General features: G+C 33.8%; 1 protein-coding gene across 1 annotated transcript in view; it reads left to right on the top strand.

Moving 5' to 3' along the window:
• Positions 1-406: 406 nt before the first annotated feature.
• emc8 (ER membrane protein complex subunit 8) overlaps positions 407-21,741 on the top strand; it is a 40,881-nt gene continuing 19,546 nt past the window's right edge. Inside the window, exon 1 of the mRNA XM_048168037.1 lies at positions 407-878. Within this exon, the coding sequence (XP_048023994.1) occupies positions 672-878 (207 nt within the window). The 5' untranslated portion in view covers positions 407-671. The remainder of the gene's footprint in view (positions 879-21,741) is intronic.

Raw genomic sequence — 21,741 nt, 5'->3', positions numbered from 1 at the left:
TAGTGCATAATAAAACAAATTGAACGTAATTTCTTTCTCTTTATAACATGTTAATTAACAACAGCAATAATAATAATAGCCTATTAAGTGAATAATTGAACATCATTTTTTTTTATAGCTGAAATATTTGGACATGTAACATGTAATTACATTAAAGATTATTGTGAATACATGTAACGTTAGGTTAATAGCAAATGCGTGTATAAAATAAGCTATCAGGCTAATTGAGTATCTGTATGCTATGCTAGTACATAAGCTAACTCATACATACATTTATGGTCATTATAACGTAGTTCAAACATAGACTGTAAAAAGAGTTCAAACAGCATTTACCATAACATGATTTCGTAGGAATTGTAATCAGGCGCTACAGAGAGTACCTATTTAAAGTGATCTGAGCCAATGGGATCGCTTTGGGTCCTAACAGAGACCCGATTTAGAAGGAGCACCTCGAGGGAGGATCTGAGTTGCCACCACTCTGGTTAAGGCTGGGCTGTTCGTGTTCATATCAAATCTAGAATGGAGGTTGTGTTTGACGTGTAGTAAATAGGCGAATAGCGTGTTCAAGGGAGTTTAGAGACAGTGCATCCACTGTAAACACTACTTGATTAATTCCCAAGTATCACGATATCAAGAGAATAGGGCATTTGATTACAGTAAGATCTGTAAACATGTCCTTAAAACTGACCTCTCAAGCGTACTGTAAGATGCTGCTGCACGCTGCTAAATATCCTCACTGCGCCGTGAACGGGCTGCTGGTGGCTGAGAAACACAAAAAGAAGGACAGCCCGAGAGAGTCAGTATTGTGTGTGGATTGTGTTCCTCTGTTCCACGGGGCTCTGGCGTTAGCTCCCATGCTAGAGGTGGCACTCACATTGGTAAGATGATTCTTTATTCATATAAGCTTAATTCTGGAGGTAAATTCTGGTTGCTGTACACACAAACAAAAGGGCAGAAAATGTTGTACACTTTAAAGATAAATTCATTAATCTGGTGCACTTTGAGAGTTAAAAATAAAGAGCTCCAACCCATGTTCAGTGTGCAAATTGAACAAAGAAAAAGTCTGTACATTGACTTGTACCTGAATCCACTGTTAAAAATAAATCATCCACCCGATGACATTCTCTGATTTAGAAATCTGCACCTGATCATCACATTACAATTATTCAAATTCCCAGTTTTAAGCATGATGATATGGTAACATCACACTGAAGTAGGCTGCTTATAAATTAACATTTATTTAAAATAAAAGTTCTTCTTTTATTTTAAATAAACATTTTTTAAATATTTTATTTTATTTTAAAAAAATGTCGCCGGCGCCTCTTCCACTTTTCCGGTCATGAGTATGAGGTAACGCAGCTCTGTTTATCATATTAGATACATTTGAGTGTGTTGAAAATGTTATAACGTTACTCTGTGCGTTCGCTCGGTGGCTGCTGTGAGACACATGTCCCCCCTGTCCCCAGTGGAAATTACGCCCCTGCACGCAGACACACACACACTCAAAATAAAAAATTTTAATATTGAGTCTTCCCGACCTGAAAAAATTAACTTAATTTAAAGGTAATGTTCTGGGCCATAATGATGCCGGATTTGCGAGTCTATATTGTGAATTCTTTGTAGTCAGCTCTTTTCAATTAATCGGTTAAACCAGACCACAAATTGGTCCAAATGATCAGCGAATCAAAAATATTTAAGAATTCACAAAATAAATTACTCACGAGAAATCGCGTATAAAGTCGTCCAATCAGTTTTATTTTTGAAGTGCTTTTCACAGTACAAAAAATACACAGAAAATCATGCTTACTTAGCCTACTTATAAAGCCTATCCAACATTTTTTTTTTTTTTTTTTTTTTTAATCCAACTTTATTTAGAGAGCTGTGTGAAAATATAGTTTACATTTTGCGACTATATAAATATATCACGCAGCTGATATTTTACTGTATATATATATATATATATATATATATATATATATATATATATATATATATATATGGACAAAGCTGGATAATATTTATCCATATATTTTTCTGGAGAGAAAACGGACTCTTCATATTTTGTGTGAAGTACAATAAACGTCATAAAACTCATCGGGAAAGTTTTGGCCATCATTCGGATGGGGTCCAGTACAACAGGCTTGTACGTAGGGCTGGGACGATACATCGATTCTCGATTTATATAATGAATCTGGATCGATCCTGATATTTTCTCTCTCTAATCGATTCTGAGCTTAGTTTTAACAGCAGATGGCGCTCTAGGCTAGTTTTTAACTGTACACTCTCAAACGCTAACGAAGAAGACTGCTGGACAGCGTTTGTGTGTTCGGCTGAGTCATGTAAGTGGTTAAATATATTTCAGAATGCTTTTATGACGTGAGATTTGTAATTTACTTCAACTTTTTCTAACTTTATGAATGATTATTTTAGGTTTAAGTGGAATGTGTAAAGGAAATGGAAGCAGTACGAGTGTTTCTAAAGCACATATAGTAGTGCCATCTGCTGTTTAAAAGCTATGCTCAGAATCGATTCGAGAGAGAATTCAATGTATTGTCCCAGCCCTAGAATATTGTGGATAAAAGCAAGAAGACAACATAAGTTATAACTGTAATTAAATCTTGTAAAAAGGGGCATAATATGTGCCCTTTAAGTAGACTCCGGTCCGGATATGAACTGTGATCAACGCTGTGAGTGTTGTTAAACTCATAATGCCAGATAAGCAGTAGCCCCTCACTGCAGAACACTCGAGATCCAAGGGGTGGTGTCGGGTAGGGTAAGGTATATGGAAAGTAGGAGGAGTTGGATCTAGATCCAACCCCGCCCCTTGGATCTTGTGTTCTGCAGTGAGGACTGTCCAGATAAGTGCTCTCTTAGAAGACTTAAGAATGATATTAATACCCTGTTCTTTTTGTTTAGAGAAACCTGAAACTACTTTACATTTATTTTGGAATTGCTCTCACACACTGACATTTTGGTGTGACATTTGTGACTATTAAATGTTATGTGAATCCAAATTTTAAATTTACATACAGAAATATTTAATTTATGGCTTATATGAATGCGAAAAGAAAAATATTTATTTTATAAACCTTATTTTTCTGTTCGCCAAATATCACATTCATAAATGTAAATTTTCAAAGCGCAAACTTTTTTTTTTTTTTTAAGATTTAAACATGAGATGAAAATGTATTTTGATTCTATTGAATCTTCTAAAAACCTGAAAGCTATGAGAACAGTGTGTTTAAGGACTTGGCACTTAATCTGGACTGAAAGACTATTGGACTCTGGCATATTGTTTTATTGTTATATGACAATGAGGACAATTGTTTATACTCTTCCCCAAGCCTTTAATAAAAAAATAAATGGTAAGGGGCGTGGCGTTTCCAGACAACGTGAATCGTGACAACGTATTCTGGACAAAATAAATGTAAAGTAGGATCACAATACACTGGGCCTTCTAACTAATCTCAGTCCCTTGCGTATTTCTGAGAGAGGGGCTTCATAGAACCAGGAACTCAAGAGTGTTTTTAGGAGAGGGGAGTCAGTGGTGTAGAATAAAGGTAAAATATATGAAAAATACAGCTTTTTTTTTTTTAAAAATGAAGCATTAAGACATGTTAAACTGCGCCCCAGAAACACAATCAAGCCTAGAAAAAAAAACAGTGAACCACCCCTTTATTACAAACATTGATCAATGCACATACATAGAACTTGAACATTTTGGTTGCATAGACTTTAAAGCGGAACTCAGTAAGATTTGCGAAGCTCCCCCTACAGTTTCCTTCAGTGAATCACACTGTCATAAATACTCCAAGCGCAGCTCTGGACTACAATGCTCACCAGCGCAGTAGTTTTGCAAATACAGTACAAGAAAGAGGAGGTGGAAATTGTCTTATAAAGTCATTATACACATTGTTTTTGAATTACCGTAAAGCATTTTGTCACTCTCGCGTGAGCGTGAACATGAGGCGAGATTGTGTCGGGTCGGCGAAGCTCAACTTGCAAGTGCTGTTTTTTGGCGTAGACGTGCCAGAGGGGGTTAGTGCACGCCTCAAACACACCACTACAAGTCAATTAACCATCGTAAGGACTTAGAAAACTATTTATGAAGGTAAAAAAAAGTTACTTAGTTCTGCTTTAAATAGATTTAGAAAAATTGAGAAAAATATCATCGTTGATATCATGTTCTGAAGATGATATCATGTTCTGAAGATGAACAGAAGTCTTATGGTTTTAGAACAACATGCACTCAAAAAAATGATTTTTTGATGCTGTTCACTTTATGTAAACAACTTATTTTGATTCAACACCATTGTATTAGGTTTCTGGTTCAAATTTAATTGCTTCATGTTAATTTGACTTAAAACAATTACTTTTTGACTTAACTTGATGTTTTCATATTAAAATAACATGTTTCAATCAAGTAAACTCAACCAGGACTCAATCAAACAAGACTTTCACAACCCATCATGCTTTGCAAAGGGGCTGATCTAGGAGTGTAAATGTTGAAATAAACTGTTATTTTAAGCAGTTTTTAGCAACATGAGAAAATGGAGAGACTTTTTAATGTTTACTGTTCTATTATGTTGGTATTTAAAAGTTTCTGTTATGTTAATAGTTTTGGGGTTACCATCGTGGTGAAGTGTAGAACATGTGCTTGGGTTGAGGACCTGCTAACAACAATTAAAGTTGTTTTAATAATAAAAACAACTGTTTTGGGCATGCCATAAAGGGAATATACCCATCTTCTGGCTAACGCCTAACAAAAAGAGACTTTGCAGAGTGAAGATTTTGTAAAAGTTGTGAAAATGGTTCTTGAATGTGTCCAATGTGTCTTGAATGCTAAAATTAAGTTAACTTTATGTGCAAATTTTATTTCAACAAACAGAAAAATTAAGTAGTTTGTACAAAGACTAGTCTTGTTAGATCTACGTAATAAAATTATGCAAAAGAATTCATTATATTTTTTTAAGTAAATCAAGCATATAATTTTTATCAGTGTGAGGGTGAATAAATGTTGAGTGAACTTTAAAAAGCTACCTTCCTGCAGATTTCAATATGCCTGCTTGTAATTTTCCTGACCGTAAACTGATGCCGTGTTTATGTGCTTGCACTACTTCTGACTTAAAGAACAAATAGATTTGCAACTAGGGCTGTGCGATATGGACAAAAAAATACTATCACGATTTTTTGATCAATATTGCAAATTTCGATTTTAATTACGATTTTTAAAATATTTTTTTACACACAGCTTTTATTGACAATATGTGCGGCACCATATCTTTGCATGATATGTGACTGTGTTGGTTATTTCTTTGTCTTTTTGAACTCTTTTCTCATATTGTACAGCTCGCAAATGCCTGTATTACCGATGTTCACCTGGTTTGGAATTGGCTTTTTTTTTCTATAGAGAATGTGAAACTGCTGTCATGCAGTGTTGATTTCTGGGTAACTGTCTTCTTTAGACACCATATTAGGAGGATCACGCTGCCTCTCTTGTAGTGAGTTTTAAGTCCGTTTTGATTTTCTGTCATGATTGTGAAAAATGTCCCCATTGTAGGTCATTCATGTTGCATCAAGAAATGCTATAGTAACTCACATCATCGTTCAGGGAGAAAACTGGACAATGTAATGTTTTTCACCTTTTCAACATGTAAAAACACTAAGGGAAGCAGGTTGAGGGGGTGACGAGAAGATGCCGGATAGCAAATCTATTAAAGGTGCTAAAGAGGATCTTTTCGTCAACTGAGAAACCAAAGACTGAGTTTTTTAAATGAGCGCATGTGTAAGAATTTCGAGGGAATGCCTCCCAAAACTCGTGCACGAGTATTGGAACACGAGTGTTTACCACCGGCATTCGCTGTGTCGTGTTAATGGATTCATTATGTCGGACTCACCACATGTAACTCATAATCTGCAGTTGTTACTCCTTTCTCCTGACAAAAACATTGCATGCGGCGCCTGTGGAGTGTGGAAAGTTACTGGAGCGCGCAGCCGCGCTCGTCTCTCACAAGGAACGTCATGATTGACAAGCCAGAGGGCCAATCCGCGCACGTCTCTCACAAGGAACTTCACGGCAGTGATTGACAAGCCAGAGGGCCAATCGTTTATGTGATTGGCTGATGTTTTTAAGGCCCTACCTCGTGCACAGATGATGTATATTAAAGGTCCCGTTCTTCGTGATCCCATGTTTCAAACTTTAGTTAGTGTGTAATGTTGTTGTTAGAGTATAAATAAAATCTGTAAAATTTTAAAGCTCAAAGTTCAATGCCAAGCGAGATATTTTATTTAACAGAAGTCGCCTACATCGAACGGCCAGTTTGGACTACATCCCTCTACTTCCTCCTTTAATGACGTCACTAAAACAGTTTTTTGACTAACCTCCGCCCACAGGAATACACAAGAGTTGCGTTTGTAGACTGTGTTTGTCGCCATGTCGTCGAAACGCTGTTATTTTCATCCCTCAGTCCAATCACCGGGTCTGATTCCAGCTCAGATTGATAGGGTAAAATTAAAGAAATTTTTACAATAACACTGAGTGCGTGCATCTCCACGTTATGGTAAGAGGCATGACCTTTCCGGGCAAGGTTCGCTAAACTGCTGTCGAATCACAACACAGGAACCGCTGGCACAATCAGAACTCGTTACATATTTCTGAAGGAGGGACTTCATAGAACAAGGAAGTCATCAGCCTGTTTTTATGACAGTGGAAACAGTGGTATACAGATAAGTAAATTATGTGAAAAATACTGTTTTTTTACATGCGAAACATGAACACATGTTATATTGCACACTATAAACACAATCAAAGCTTCAAGAAAAACACGAAAAACGGGACCTTTAATATTATTCCTTTCAGTGCACCTAATAAATAGTCTTTTATCAGTTAGTAAAGACCGTTTCAAGTAATATTGCAAAAATGTATAAAGCAAAACATCCTCTTTAGCACCTTTAATAATGTCACTGATTAAACCTACTGCTGATTACTCAAGAAAATAATCAATGAAATAATCACATTGCTGAGTATTTTTGAACATTTTGTATTTTATTTCACAGATAGCACAGGTAAGTCTCTAAGATGTCTGCTAAAGAGTGCTTAATCTGGAAAACTGTTGTTCAAACGTTTGATCAGCATCTTGGAAAAAGCAGTGTTACATACATTCTAAATCATAAAAATCTTAGACGTATTATAAATGTCTATTTAAAGGGATAGTTCAACCAAAAATGAAAATTATCCCATGATTTACTGACACTCAAGCCATCCTAGGTGTATGTGACTATCTTCATTCAGATGAACACAATTGGAGATATTTAAAATGGGGGGCCACATTTTGAAGCAAAAAATGCATCCATCAATTAGGGGTGTGCACATATTGTTTGAACTAAAAGAATATTTGCCCATCCATAATCCAAAGTAATCCATATGGTTCCAGGGGGTTAATAAAGGCATTTGAACCGAGGCAATGCGTTTTTGTAAGAAAATATCCATATTAATTCAAATAATTCGTTTCCGGCGGATGACCTTATGCATACTGAGTAACCATATGCATAAGGAGTAACCCCCTGACGCGATGTATGACACAGGATGTATGAGTAATGTAAGCTTAGACACCTCTCATTGTTCAAACAAATAGGGCTGGGCAACAAACTCAAGCTCCTCTATTTTGAAGCCTAAATAAAGTCATCAGATATAAAAAAGCTAACAGTAGGCTATATACACCATAGTCGTGGATCAACGTCACCACCACCAAGCTTCCTCAAACTTTATTTAAAAAAACAACTTTATTTAAAAAACATGCTCGCTGATTGATCTGTGCTGTGTATGAATGCTTATCCACTTTTTCATGAGAAATTGTCCATTTGTTTTGTCTAAAAATGTTAGAAAATAATTGTTTATGCATGCCTCTGAGATTTTTCTTTTGTTAATATTTTATTTATTTTGTTAGTTAATATAAACCTTAATATTTTCTTTGTTTAAAAATTCTTATGCTTGATCATTGTGCCCCAAATAAACTTTAAAGATTCTTTCACTGTATTATGTTTGATTGTATACTGTGTTTGCATACCATTTGCCAATTCGCCAGGGAAAAAAAAACACGCTGACCATCTCAGAAGCACTAGCTATGGCCGAATCAATTTCAAGTCTTCTGTTTGTCATGATGATGTCTAAAGTCCCCGCCAAAGGAAGTAGTCCCTTTTAGCAACTTGTTAGCAACCACCATTTTTAAGACACAATAAAGGTTTATAAAATCACACCCGTTTTATAACTGGTGTTAGGGCTGCACGATTAATCGTATTTTAATCGCGATAATGATATCTGCTGCTCTCGATTGATTACAAATAATCGTCACAATATTGTTTTCATGCTAATCAGTTGATGATATCACATTGCCACTGGAATGTTCTAAAATTCTTAACGTGAAAAAGCTTAACGTGGCTTTACTAAAAGTGTTAACAAACCAAACCTAGTGAACACCATACTAATAAAGCATACTATACAGAAAAGCAGATGTGCCCAGAATATGAATGCAACATGTCTAATGAAACATTTTCCTCCCATAAAGAAAATGCTTAACGTGGCTTAATGTACTAAGACAGTGACATTAAAAGACCCAACTTAGTAAACACTATACTAATAAAGCATACTTTACAAAAAAATACTTAAATACTCAGTACATTAAGCCACGTTAAGTGTTTTTCACGTTAAGTATTTTAGAATATCCCTAGCCAGGGACATTTTTATATATATATATATATATAGGCTATATCAAAAAGCATTGTTCTTTGCTTTACGAATTTGCAGGGTAATCTGAATCTGTGGTTTGTCTCATTTGCAAATGAATTGCGTTGCTTTAAAATCTAATGTGAATACAGATTACACAGCGCTCACCAAAACCATGCGTATTGATTTACCATCTAACGAAGTTATCATAGTTGGTTAAATGAGGATGGTGTGCCACCTACAGGCCTTTTGGGTGAAGTGTAGGTTGGTAAGAATGTGCAAAATGGCCATAACTACATTACCCTTTTTGATCGAATAATCGTGATTGATTTTGAGCAAAATAATTGTGATTATCAGTTTAACCATTATCGTGCAGCCCTAACTGGTGTTTTATGTCATAGATCAAAACGTGAAAATATTTAGAGGCTTTGTTAACCACAGACCTTATTTCAGGCAATTTAGCAAAAACCCATTCAAAAACCCCATAGACTTTAGGGCGATGGAACCAGAAGTATTAAAATGCTAACTCGCTTCCAGGTTTTGCATACAAAAACACGTCATCTCTGAGGTACTCTATGAACCTTATTGTAAAGTGTTACCGATATTTTTTTTATTACAAAAAACCCATTGCTTCACTTCAGAAGGCTTTTATTAACCCAGTGGAGCTGGGTTACTTTGGATTTACTACTTTGGGTTACACTGTAAAAAGTAATAAGTTGACTTTACTTAAAGCTGTGGAAACTGATTGCCTCAATTTTCAAGCAAATTAGGTCATAATTTCTGACTTAATACTACTTACTACTACTTTGTAGAGTTAACTTGTATATTTTGTTTTGCGGTGTGTATTTTGATCTTAACACCTTTTAACCTTATTATTTATTATTCTCAGGTTAGGTAAAGTAAGTCGAGTCTGGCCTAAATTATAAGCATTTTAAATTACTTACAATTTGGTCAGAAGACTCCTCTGTGGTACGTTCTTGTTCAAAGTCTTAAAACACTATAAATCAAGCTAAGGTAGGCAGCTTTTGTAATCAATTAAATTTCTTTTAATTGGTTACTTTTCTTTTATAATAAACAAAAATGTAAAGGCGAATAAAACTTAATCATTAAAGGTATAAAATACAGTAATCACTCTTGAGTCAAAGGTGTAGTCAGCTCTGGGCTTCCCATCTTCAGCTTGGGGTTTCTTGTCCTCAGCTCTGGGCTTCTAGGCGTCGGGGGTACTGACGTATCAGTATCCGAAGAGGCAATCAGCTCATCAGTCTTTTATACTTGTGTTGTTTATCACAGACGTTACGTTATCTTCTTGATTGACGTACATTGTAACTTTCCCAAAGTTTCCAGACCCTTCTCAAGGCCTCGCAGGTGCAAGCTGTCTGGCTTTTGTGTCCTTGGACTCCAGTAAACTCAGCCAAGATGGCTGATGTCCTTATAAGGTTCTTGGAGTAGAACCACAGTTCTCTGTGTCCTTGAGCACACACACATAGAACCACACACACTTCTGTGTGCTGCAGTCCAGTTCTGCTCCTCCTCCTCGTAAACAGCCATACACGCATATCTAACGATAACTGTACATCTCTGGCCATACAATATAATGAATATTGTAAGCAATACCTAATATTTAATACATTGGCCAAATGTGTAGCAACAGACATCCAAAACCTTAACAAGGAGGCAGGGTAATTGCATTTTCTTGATATAATACAACACCCCCTTCATGCAATTATCCTGACTCATTATTCAACATCATTATTCAAGCATAGTTGTGGCACACAAACGTTGTTCACTTTAAATTTTAACAGTAACATGTACATTTGTTCACAATTCTTAAACATATTAGTTAGTAACACATTCAGGTAACATTCCACCCAGTTTTCTGGTTCCCATAATTTTAATAATCAATTATATTTCTGTACAGAATCATTTAAGGGCAAAACTTTGTGCTCTGCTTGATTTTCAAGTTTAAGCCAAATTTGGATCTTACAAAGAATCCATTGATTACTTTGAGCACCCTTCAGGTCCTCCCAAAGGAAGGTGCGGCTCCTCCCCTGGCTTAGACAGTTTGCAGAAGCCAAAGGGGATCTGAGCTTCCAGGCCATGTACCCTGGAAACTTGGGCCGACTGCATTCCCTCGGATCTTTTGGGCACAAAATGAGTATATGGGGTGTTTCTTGCTCCAGCTACAAATTTAAAATACCCCATACATTCAACCAATTCAAACAGTGCACAAGGTTCCTTATCCATCAGTTTGTAAATATCTAATTGCCAAACTCTGGGTGAAATATTTTCAAGCAATTCATTTCATTCAACATTGTTGCACTTATTGTTGCATTTACATATAATACATAGTAAATATTAACATTACAAATAATACATTACAAAAATGGTTTCTCTAGTTCATTCATTATTCATTCAGTACACTCATTATTTTCAAAACAATCCAGTAATTAATCAACAGTAGTCTTTCTGATACTTTCTGAATTATGTTCAAACATAAATTATATATTCTATATCAATAAATCATTTTGTTCCAATAAGGTTCCCATTGTCAATTTTGAAAACAAAATGTGTCTTCCAAGCTTAAAATTCACCATCATTTAAGCATTTCATATTTTAAATTCAAAAATGTACTAATGAATCTTATAACCTGTACTACAATCATAGAGTTTCATCTTCAGTTACCATAAAACATATTTTAACTTCCTTAATATACTATTTCAGATGTCTTTACACTAAAAACTATACTACTTTCACACATACAAATTGCTATTACACCAAGTGCCAACAGCCACTTCTTATACTATATTTCAAAGTCAACTGAAGCCAATAATGTCTCTAATTCACACAATGGCTTTCAAGCATTTAAAGCGTAAATCATACTTTTAATAAAGTAATTTATTATAATAAATCTTTACATAAATCCCCATTATAAGGTTCATCCTTTGGTACATCATTTTCAGGTGGTATCTTATACTTTTGTAATCCTCAACACACCCCAGAAATTAAATGGTCTTGTCAAGGGTTCTCCCCCTAAAGCTCTCCTGAGTTCCAGGATTTCCTAAAGGGTTTCACTGACCCCAGCTAAGGTCTCAGTGCTGCTGGATGCATTGCTGTCGTTACTTGCTATAATCTATCTTATAACTGAATAAGCATACACAAACTATACAGGACTCCTTATGCTACTTCTGCCCCCTTCTTTCAGGGTTTTCAGATTCACTCAAGGACGTTCAGTGCTCTTGGTTTATAATGAGAGCTTGTTTGTCCTCCTTATCTATTCTCTTGCTGTGTTCAAACACCCTGCATCAATCACAGCAAAATGACTTGTCATTTCAAATACTACAATATGTCTACTAGCACATCTTATTTATAATGAGCTCATTTTCTATTATTAATTTAATTATGTTGTATTCTACAATAACATATATAACTAACTATAGTTTTGGCTGTTTTCTCAGTTTCCCAGTTTCTCTCTTTTCAGTCCAAATCTTCTCTTTATCTTCTTTCTACATATTAGAAAATATTACAATTTAATATAATAGATAGTGAGGCATATATTTTCCTTAGTTTCCATCATCTATTTTTTAAATGACTCTCTCTAAATATTATTGGCCTATATGCTCTGTGCTATCATCATACTTATCCACTGATTAATATTACTCTTTCTAGGTTTCTAAAAACAAAAATGTGCACAAAAATGTTTTCTTCTTGAATAATATACTGTCCATATACTTCTGTCAACATACATTTCTTCTCAACCATGAAATATTCCACTAATATTAACATTCATTCTATAAAGTGTTGGCATATTTATTCAATTATTTTTATGTTTATGAATTTATTTAGACAATTTTCATTTCTAACTCTTACTAAAAGCACAAGGTAATATTATCCTGTCCATGGACACTCTTACTCTGTTTTATATCACCACTATCTCTTGATTAATTTTCTTATAATCTTCTACTTAATTACTTATTAGTAGTTTTCAAAATATTTGTTTCAATATCACCAAATAAGCATCCTAATCTTAACTGTATTGTGGTTTTTAGGATTTGTCTCTGTCAGATTTTCTAAAATTACATTCTTACACAATTCAGTATATTATTTTTGTCATACATTTTCTTCTTAAACTTTGGCAAGTCTGACCAATGTTGCTATAGGTATGTTTACCTTCTCTTTCCCTTTTCCAAAATTATTCCAGCTTTTAAATAAATATATATACTTTTCCTTCTTATCTACAATATTTTAATTTCCAGTAATTTTTCTTTAGGTTTATAAAGTCCCTTTTCGTTTTACAGTGTATAATCACCTTATAGTGTATAAGTACTGCCTTCCTCTACTCATACATTTCTGTCTGAACATTCTCCCCAAAACATCTTGCTGTTTTAGTCATACCAATATCATTGAGGTTTTTCAGCTTTTTACAATATTTACCCCTCATTTACTTCATCTATCTTCCAGTAGACTCTAGTTTACCTACTGGATTCTTCATACCTTGTATACATATATAGATATCCCATAATTCTCAGCTGTTCCATCATATAATATTTTATATTTAATTAAAATTTTTATCTGAGGAATATGTCTCAATGTCTGCTGTTGCCTTTTTTAAACCAGTTTGGTATTCCTTATTTCATATAACCACTTAATTTCAATGCATTTGGTGACGCTCTTCTTCAGTGTCAATATGTTTTATAACTTGCATTTTCTGCCAAATCCAAATTATCTTCCTTTTATGTAACATTAAATATATTTTTTCACTTTTCTGTAATACAAACTTGTAGATTTTCTACAGTAACATTCTTATATTATTTTTTCTCACATTGGCTCGATTCTTCCAATGTTGTATTCACATACAACAGAGATATATCTGTTCTTTAATATTTTATAAAGAATTATTATGAATTATTATTTTATAAGTATATGTTTTTATTCTTTTACTTCCAAAAGTTATGGTCAATTGTACAATCAATTGTACAGTAAAATCAACTAAAAGCCACATTCTTGCAACATCTATAGTTTTTTTTTGTTTGTTTGTTTGTTTGTTTGTTTGTTTGTTTTTTAAATTAATAATTTATCCCACAAAAATAGTTTCTTATTGGCTGGATGTTTCTACATTTCAGGATTATTTTTGTTCTTTTTGGGCAAAAAATTTGCTCTTGCTCTTTGTGGTCTTTATTTACTTTCATTGTTTCTGATAAGTAAATTCAAAATAACCCCACTCACATCAGAATCTTTTAATAATTTACTGTTCTGTTAATCTTGTGCCAGCTCTTTCCCATGGCACAGGTAAGAATCTGAGGTTCTGAGGTGTTGGTCCTGTTCACTATTATTAAATTCTGCAGTCTGCTGTGAGTTGTCCTGTTGTGCTGAGAGAACTTCTGTCCTGTCCTTACATGGCTCTCTGCCAGGAGATACAGCTCCTCTCCCCCTTCCTGAAGTTCACTGGCACATAGGAAACTCAGCTCTGCTATACACTTAATTTTTATCCAATTTTTCAAAGTTGATAAAGCATAATAATACATTTCATCAAATTCTCCCCTTCTTGGGAAATTAATTTATGCATTCTTTTGCTATATTCTAAATAGCTTTTAGCAATTGTTCCCATTAACCAGTTTTCTGGTTGGAACATTTTGCCATCTTTAAAGCAAGGTTTCAGACTCTCTAGATTTCTCCCAAATCTCCTGGGACAAAACCAGCAACCCCTTGCTTTGTATGTCATTTGTGTTTGTCAATACTTTTGACTACAGATACAACGCTAGAAATACCCAGCTGTTTCTGATTCTACACCTTTGTCCCTTCAATTTTGCCTTTACTGGTTAAATCACCATAGGTCCATGCCCCAAATTCTATGCCTACCACATATACCAGCAAGTTACTTCTGATGAATGTCTTCCACACATTCATCACATTGTATTCCACTGTATCCCGGACCATAGGCAGTCCTAATCATCCATGTGCTCACTTAGTCTCTGGGTCATTATTACTTTGAGGATAACTCATCCTACATTCCTGGCAGACACACACAAGGCTCTTTTTTACCTCCATGGCTCCTTCTAAAATATTCAACTTTTCAGCAGTTTTCAGGCATTATCAGTGGTTTAACCTTTAGTTCCTCTCTGAACCCTGGTTGTATTTTTAACTGAATCATCACAGTAAATACTGTATATTCTAATACCTTCCCAACACATTTGTGCATGTTATTTATTTAGTGAATTAGTTTTACAGGTGTTATTAACCTACCTGTCTCTTTCTAAAAAAAAAAACATTTTTTTTTTTCCCCCGATGTTCGTTGACAGTATGCATTTCATTTTATGATTGAATTATTCTTAGTCCTAATATCTTTCTGACTAGTTATCTTTACTAAAATTATAGTATTCATAATTTTATTGTTAAATATCTTCTATCACATTGTTTTTTCATAGCAATAAACAAATTCCCTTTATATCAGAGGAAATGTTCTAATAATCCAATAGTTTTGTCAACTATCCAAACTTTTATAATTCTTTTCAATTTTTTAAATGGTTAATCTCTGTAACTTTATTCAGATAGTTTTTACCTCACTTTGCATTAAGCAATTGGTAATTTTATATTTGCTAAATAATAGCTGCAAAATTAAAAACATTAATTTCATTCATTTCATCTTGCATGCAACTTTTATCAGTTGGCTACAGCTTTTTAGCATTTCTATCCTTCTGGTGCATATCTTAATACTTGAATTAAATTATTTCAGTTAATCAATATTCAAACTTTATTTCCCTAAAATATAATATACTACAACTGTTTCGTGGTCAGAACAAAAGCAGTCACTATCTCTTCTGAATTTAAAATGACAAATGCTTTTGTTATGTTTGCAAATTTTCAAATTTCATTCTGGTGATCCATTCTTTCTTTCTCTATCTCTCTCTGTTTCTTCTGGCTGCTTCAGTGGATCATCCTTATATCAATTTGGCACAGATTTTACAACAAATTCCTTTCCTGGTGCGACCAAGCACTGAGAATGCACTCATGCAACCCCAGTGACTGTCAGTCTAAAAATCCATGAACCATGTAACCCACTTAATTAATTATTTAAATATATTTTTCCTTGTTATCTATAACCTCCATATTTGATTCACTCTGTCATATATTGTTATTATACTCTCATATATATACACCTACTCTTCCTTTATACTTCATTTATATCTTTAACCTTTATAGTTCAGTTATATCTTTTAATACCTTTTAATATTGTAATCCTATTTCTCAATATGTCTGTCCTCATTTAGGAATATGTATCTTGTTATCTGTCAAACTTCAATCATATTTTCACTTAGGTCACAAACTTGTTCATAAGTCTTTTGTTTATTATTACGTTCTGTTTCTCCTAGTACTGCCCCTCTCTCATTCAAGCTTTATTATTGCCACAGATATTACTGTGTTTTCTTTAGAATTGTCTGGTTGGGTAAAAAGGTTAAGTCCTCACAACTTTTCTACATTTTAACTAAATCAGGAATCAGATTTATTTACCTTTTAATTTGGCATAATCTATTTTTTTTTCCATTAAAAATAGTTTTACACTTTTGCTGGGATGTCTGGTAAAATTCTCATTCCTCATTTTACAGAGTGACCTTGACACACCCGTGAGCTCTGCGTTCTGGGCTGTGCCTGGAACTGACTCTCTTATCTCGGCTTGTTTCTCCTGCTTCAAAATTAAATCTTCAGTGCACATATTTTTTTTTACCAACAATTATACTTCTTAAACAAATCTTTTTTTTCTTTTCCTTTTTCTAACTTTTTGTCACTGACAGCTGTTACAACATAAGATATCTATTTTCCTTTTATTACCATTTATTAATTTTAATTTTTGTATTTGAGGCACTTTTTAAATCTTCGTCATATGAGCTTCTGACTTTGGTCCCAACTTTTCAGCTTGGAATATCTTTTACAAAGAACTGCTAACTTTTTATTAACAAAAACAATCAAGCACAATGGATTTTCTCTATTGCCAGTTTCTTTTCAAACAGGTATGTCTTTTTTCTATTATTGATATCCTATTGTACTAATATTCAAATCTATTGTCTAATGTTTTATTGTTTAATGTATACATTAGAAAATCTCCTTTAATCGCACTAACACTTCTTTTGCTTAATTCTGTCTAGTTTAATCATCCCCTTTTAAGTGTGAATAGGCTTTGCCATTCGACTATCCTAATTTTAATGTAACCCATTAAACTATATAATTTATATATATTTTGTAATATTTTACACACTGTGTATTTGTCAAAATGCTAAAAACTCAACCACATCAATCAATAATAATTTTTTTTTATTTTTTTTTTTTTATTTTAAATCATTAATCATGATTTTTATATGTATCCTCAAACTTTACTTCCTAAGCAATTTGAGTACAACCTCTACAGCTTTTAAACATTTTATTCTTTATAAAAGACTTCAAAATCAATTGATTAAATACACATTTCAACTACCATCCATCCAGAGTGTTTCCTTGGCTAACTTTAGAGGCTGGAAGGATGGACATTAAATTCATTTTAATACCTTCTACCATTAAAAAACCCAGCTCACAAATTAAAATTACTTTTAAATCTAATAATATTAATATAATTATTATTATTATTTAAGTAAAAGCATTTTCTTTTTCCTAAAAGTCTTAGGTATAGACCTAACATTGTAATCTAAATTTATTTAAGATCACTTTTCCATCTCTTATTCTGTTTTTCTATCATGGCTTTTTCCTTCAGCTTAAAGCATTAAACTTGACTTAGTCACTATCCTAAATGACTCTCTTTGAATTTAGCTATTAGTATCAGGTTTCCTAACCTCTTTAATAATTCTACAATATAATTTTGACTTTAAAAATACAGTTTCTGTATAAATAAAATCATAGTACTTCACATGTATAGGTGGATCTTATGGTTTTAATTATGCTTTTGCCAATTATAACTTTTTTCTTTTTCTTCTTTACTTGTTTTAATCACTAAATATCTTACAATTTCTTACTGCTAATAAATTGTATAACCTGTAATATCAGTAATTCAGTATTTTATTTTAGCAAAATAAAAATCATATTCATTCTTACCTGCTAGCAAAGTTTTCCTGTAGAAAACCTGTGGTATTTGAGTCTCAATCTCTACTTTTTCTAAACTTTTCTAGGCTTTTCTAGTCAATCATTCTGAAGTTGCTTCAGTTTTCTACTCTCAATCTTATTATTATTTTTTTTTTCTAAACTTAATCAGACTTCTAATCACTTTTTAAGTTTTAAGTTACTCTATCATATTAGCATTTTTTCCCAGCTGTATAGTCATTATTTCCTTTTTAATAAGGACTAAAGTAACCTTAGATTTGCAATATGTTAAGCTATACAGCATGTTTTTTTTTTGTTTTTGTTTTTTTTATAGCCTTTTCCCCATCACTATATACATTGTCCAACAAATCTACTAACTTTATTTTTAGTGTAGTCTCCTGTTGATTTGGTTTTTAAATCCTTTTCTTAACTTTTACTAACTCTCTCTAAATTGTATTATCATGTTACAAACTGAGATCGTGCTAAGCTTCAGTTTTTCTTTCAATTTATTGCCCTTTATTTTTCTGGTGTTTTTCAACAGCCAGTTTATGTCTGTACAAATGTCATTTGAAAATTTAGTTATTACTACACACAGTTATATTATCTGAATATAACTTTTTCTTTTATCCATTAATATCTCTCAATAATAACCTGTTTAATTTATTATTTTAATTTCATTACTTTAATTAAACTTCAGTTGATACAGGTCTGTCTTGCAGGGGCATTTTTCTCCTGTCCGCATAAGCACTATATGATTATAATGTCCTTTACTAATTTACTGACAATTAAAATATTACTAACCACAGTTATATTTACAATTTTAATTCCAATATTCTTTGTTGTACACTATTCTGGTCGTCATTGAACTCCAAGGGTTAAAATCCAGACTGGAATCACCAAAATCCCACTGTTACTCTGGTCTTTTTCCAACTCTTTATCTGGACTCTGAAAATTCTCTCACTCTCTTGGCTTTTGATATCCTTGCTGGCATCTTACTTTCTCTAACTCTTTTGAGAATCCATTTTTTTTTTTTTTTTTTTTTTTTTTTTATGACAATATTACTAGTTCTAAAACTTTAGTTACTTTTCCACTTATTGTTCCTAGTGCATTAAAATCTGTTTCCCATTTTAGACCCTCGGTTTGAGCAATACGGTTAAGGGTGAACACCGAGCTGACTTTATCTGTCCGTAAGTCAAATTTCTGTTAGGCACAACTTTCTTTGCCCTTTTCTTTTTTTTTTTTTTTTTTTTTTTTTTTTTTTTTTTAAGTATCCTACATTATTTCTCACTATATCAGAATATTTGTATTACATCTTTTTAAATGATGTATTCCATATTTAAAGTGTTACTTTTACGTCAACTGTTACAGTAGTCTAACTTTTTTTAATATAATATATCAGATTCTCTGCTTTCACTATCACCGGTATCAGAGTCAAACTTAAGCTCTGAATACAAGCTCTAACTCCTCTGGCTTTGTCTCACCTTGACTCATAAATCTCTCCCTATCGCAGGCTTCTCATACTGAAGTACGGATAGCTGAGAGGGTCCTGGCACATCATCTTTTCTCATCCTAGATTATTATTATTTTTATTTATTTATTAATTTATTTTTTAGTTCCTTTTGCGTTGGTATTTAACAAGTTTATTGTTGGCAATATATCTTCCATTATCCTCATTGTCTGGAATTTTTAATTATATTCTTTCAATACTACAGTATTGTTACTCCTTTTAAACTTTCTTTAACTTTCTATTAAAAGAAAAATTACCTGACTTATTTTGTAGTCTTTTTCTTCTTGCAGTTGCTGCTAGACCTATTGTTTTCCAGTCTTTAAGCATTAAGCTTTAACTATGAGCTCTTCTCGCTCCTCAACAGTGCAGTGTGAGAGACAATCTTACACACAGCGCTGTTACATTTTGAGTCCGAGCTTCTGCTCACAGACTCTTTAACCTGTACACCTATTTTACTCTAAAATCATCCCGACTGTTCCGGGAACAATTATCATATTTTCAATTCATGTTTTCTTAAATTACCATGTCACTTAAGATTATTTTCCCAACACATATTGTTACAGATTAAAAGTCTGACTTTTAGCCTGCCTATTTCCACTTCATAAAACTGTCCTCTGACTATGTTAGGTGAATTTCTTCCATGATACTTATTTTCTATCCAGGTCTGGTGGTTTAAATAGTATTCTTTTTGGCACTAATGTAAAACTTTTTCTTTAGATTTATGTATCAACAGTATCTATGACATTTTCCTGTTCTAGGAGCCTCATACTGTAATTTTATCACAGGTACACATTTTCCCCGTTTACACTTTTTCTTCTTGCTGCTGCTAGACCTACCTCAGTCTTTAAGTTTCAACCATTTTGCTGTCACAGGAGCCACGTTCCATTTCTAGAACCTGTGTGTCTGCTCGAAAGGCTAATTTTTCTTTCTCATTGTTAAACGCATTGCTGGATTTTCGCTGGGCTCTCCCTGCCATAAGCGAAGCGTCCTTCACTTACAGGTCATATCTTTAGCCCGTCTCTGCCTTTCATTCTTTAAGGCTAGCTATGTGAGACTTTCTGTCTCTCCTACAGCTTTTTCAACCTTTACGGCTCCCTGGCTCGTAAAGTTATCTGTTCTACGCGCGTTCAACCCTTTCTGGGCTGTCTATAAATAATCCCTCTAGATTATTTACATTTTTGGGTCTTACAGGTTACCTGGTGATTCATAGCTTTCCAAGTTTTTATATCTACAACTCAAGTGCACGAGTGCGGAAGCGAATGGGAAAGCATTGCTCGATCGACCGTGGCCAGGGGTCGATGGATCAATGCCCCACGTTGGGCGCCATGTTTTGCGGTGTGTATTTTGATCTTAACACCTTTTAACCTTATTATTTATTATTCTCAGGTTAGGTAAAGTAAATCGAGTCTGGCCTAAATTATAAGCATTTTAAATTACTTACAATTTGGTCAGAAGACTCCTCTGTGGTACGTTCTTGTTCAAAGTCTTAAAACACTATAAATCAAGCTAAGGTAGGCAGCTTTTGTAATCAATTAAATTTCTTTTAATTGGTTACTTTTCTTTTATAATAAACAAAAATGTAAAGGCGAATAAAACTTAATCATTAAAGGTATAAAATACAGTAATCACTCTTGAGTCAAAGGTGTAGTCAGCTCTGGGCTTCCCATCTTCAGCTTGGGGTTTCTTGTCCTCAGCTCTGGGCTTCTAGGCGTCGGGGGTACTGACGTATCAGTATCCGAAGAGGCAATCAGCTCATCAGTCTTTTATACTCGTGTTGTTTATCACAGACGTTACGTTATCTTCTTGATTGACGTACATTGTAACTTTCCCAAAGTTTCCAGACCCTTCTCAAGGCCTCGCAGGTGCAAGCTGTCTGGCTTTTGTGTCCTTGGACTCCAGTAAACTCAGCCAAGATGGCTGATGTCCTTATAAGGTTCTTGGAGTAGAACCACAGTTCTCTGTGTCCTTGAGCACACACACATAGAACCACACACACTTCTGTGTGCTGCAGTCCAGTTCTGCTCCTCCTCCTCGTAAACAGCCATACACACATATCTAACGATAACTGTACATCTCTGGCCATACAATATAATGAATATTGTAAGCAATACCTAATATTTAATACATTGGCCAAATGTGTAGCAACAGACATCCAAAACCTTAACAAGGAGGCAGGGTAATTGCATTTTCTTGATATAATACAACAATTTGTAGAGGTTACCATAAAACTTGAGTAAAAGTAACTCAATTTCAAAAGTTCAGTCAACTTACAGATTTAAGTTGGGGTTTGTAAGCAGAACTCAAACATAAGTTATTTTAACATGTCTGCTTGCTCATTTTACTAGAAGAATGTGTGGAAAATGATTGCCTTACATTTCTCAAGCAAGCTGTACTCAAAATTCTAAGTTGAGAATAAAAAGAAAGACAACAGATTTCGCACAACACTTGAAGG

Source organism: Megalobrama amblycephala, linkage group LG19 (assembly GCF_018812025.1).
Source record: "Megalobrama amblycephala isolate DHTTF-2021 linkage group LG19, ASM1881202v1, whole genome shotgun sequence".
NCBI classification, from domain to species: domain Eukaryota; kingdom Metazoa; phylum Chordata; class Actinopteri; order Cypriniformes; family Xenocyprididae; genus Megalobrama; species Megalobrama amblycephala.
This window is presented reverse-complemented; position numbering and strand designations above follow the sequence as displayed.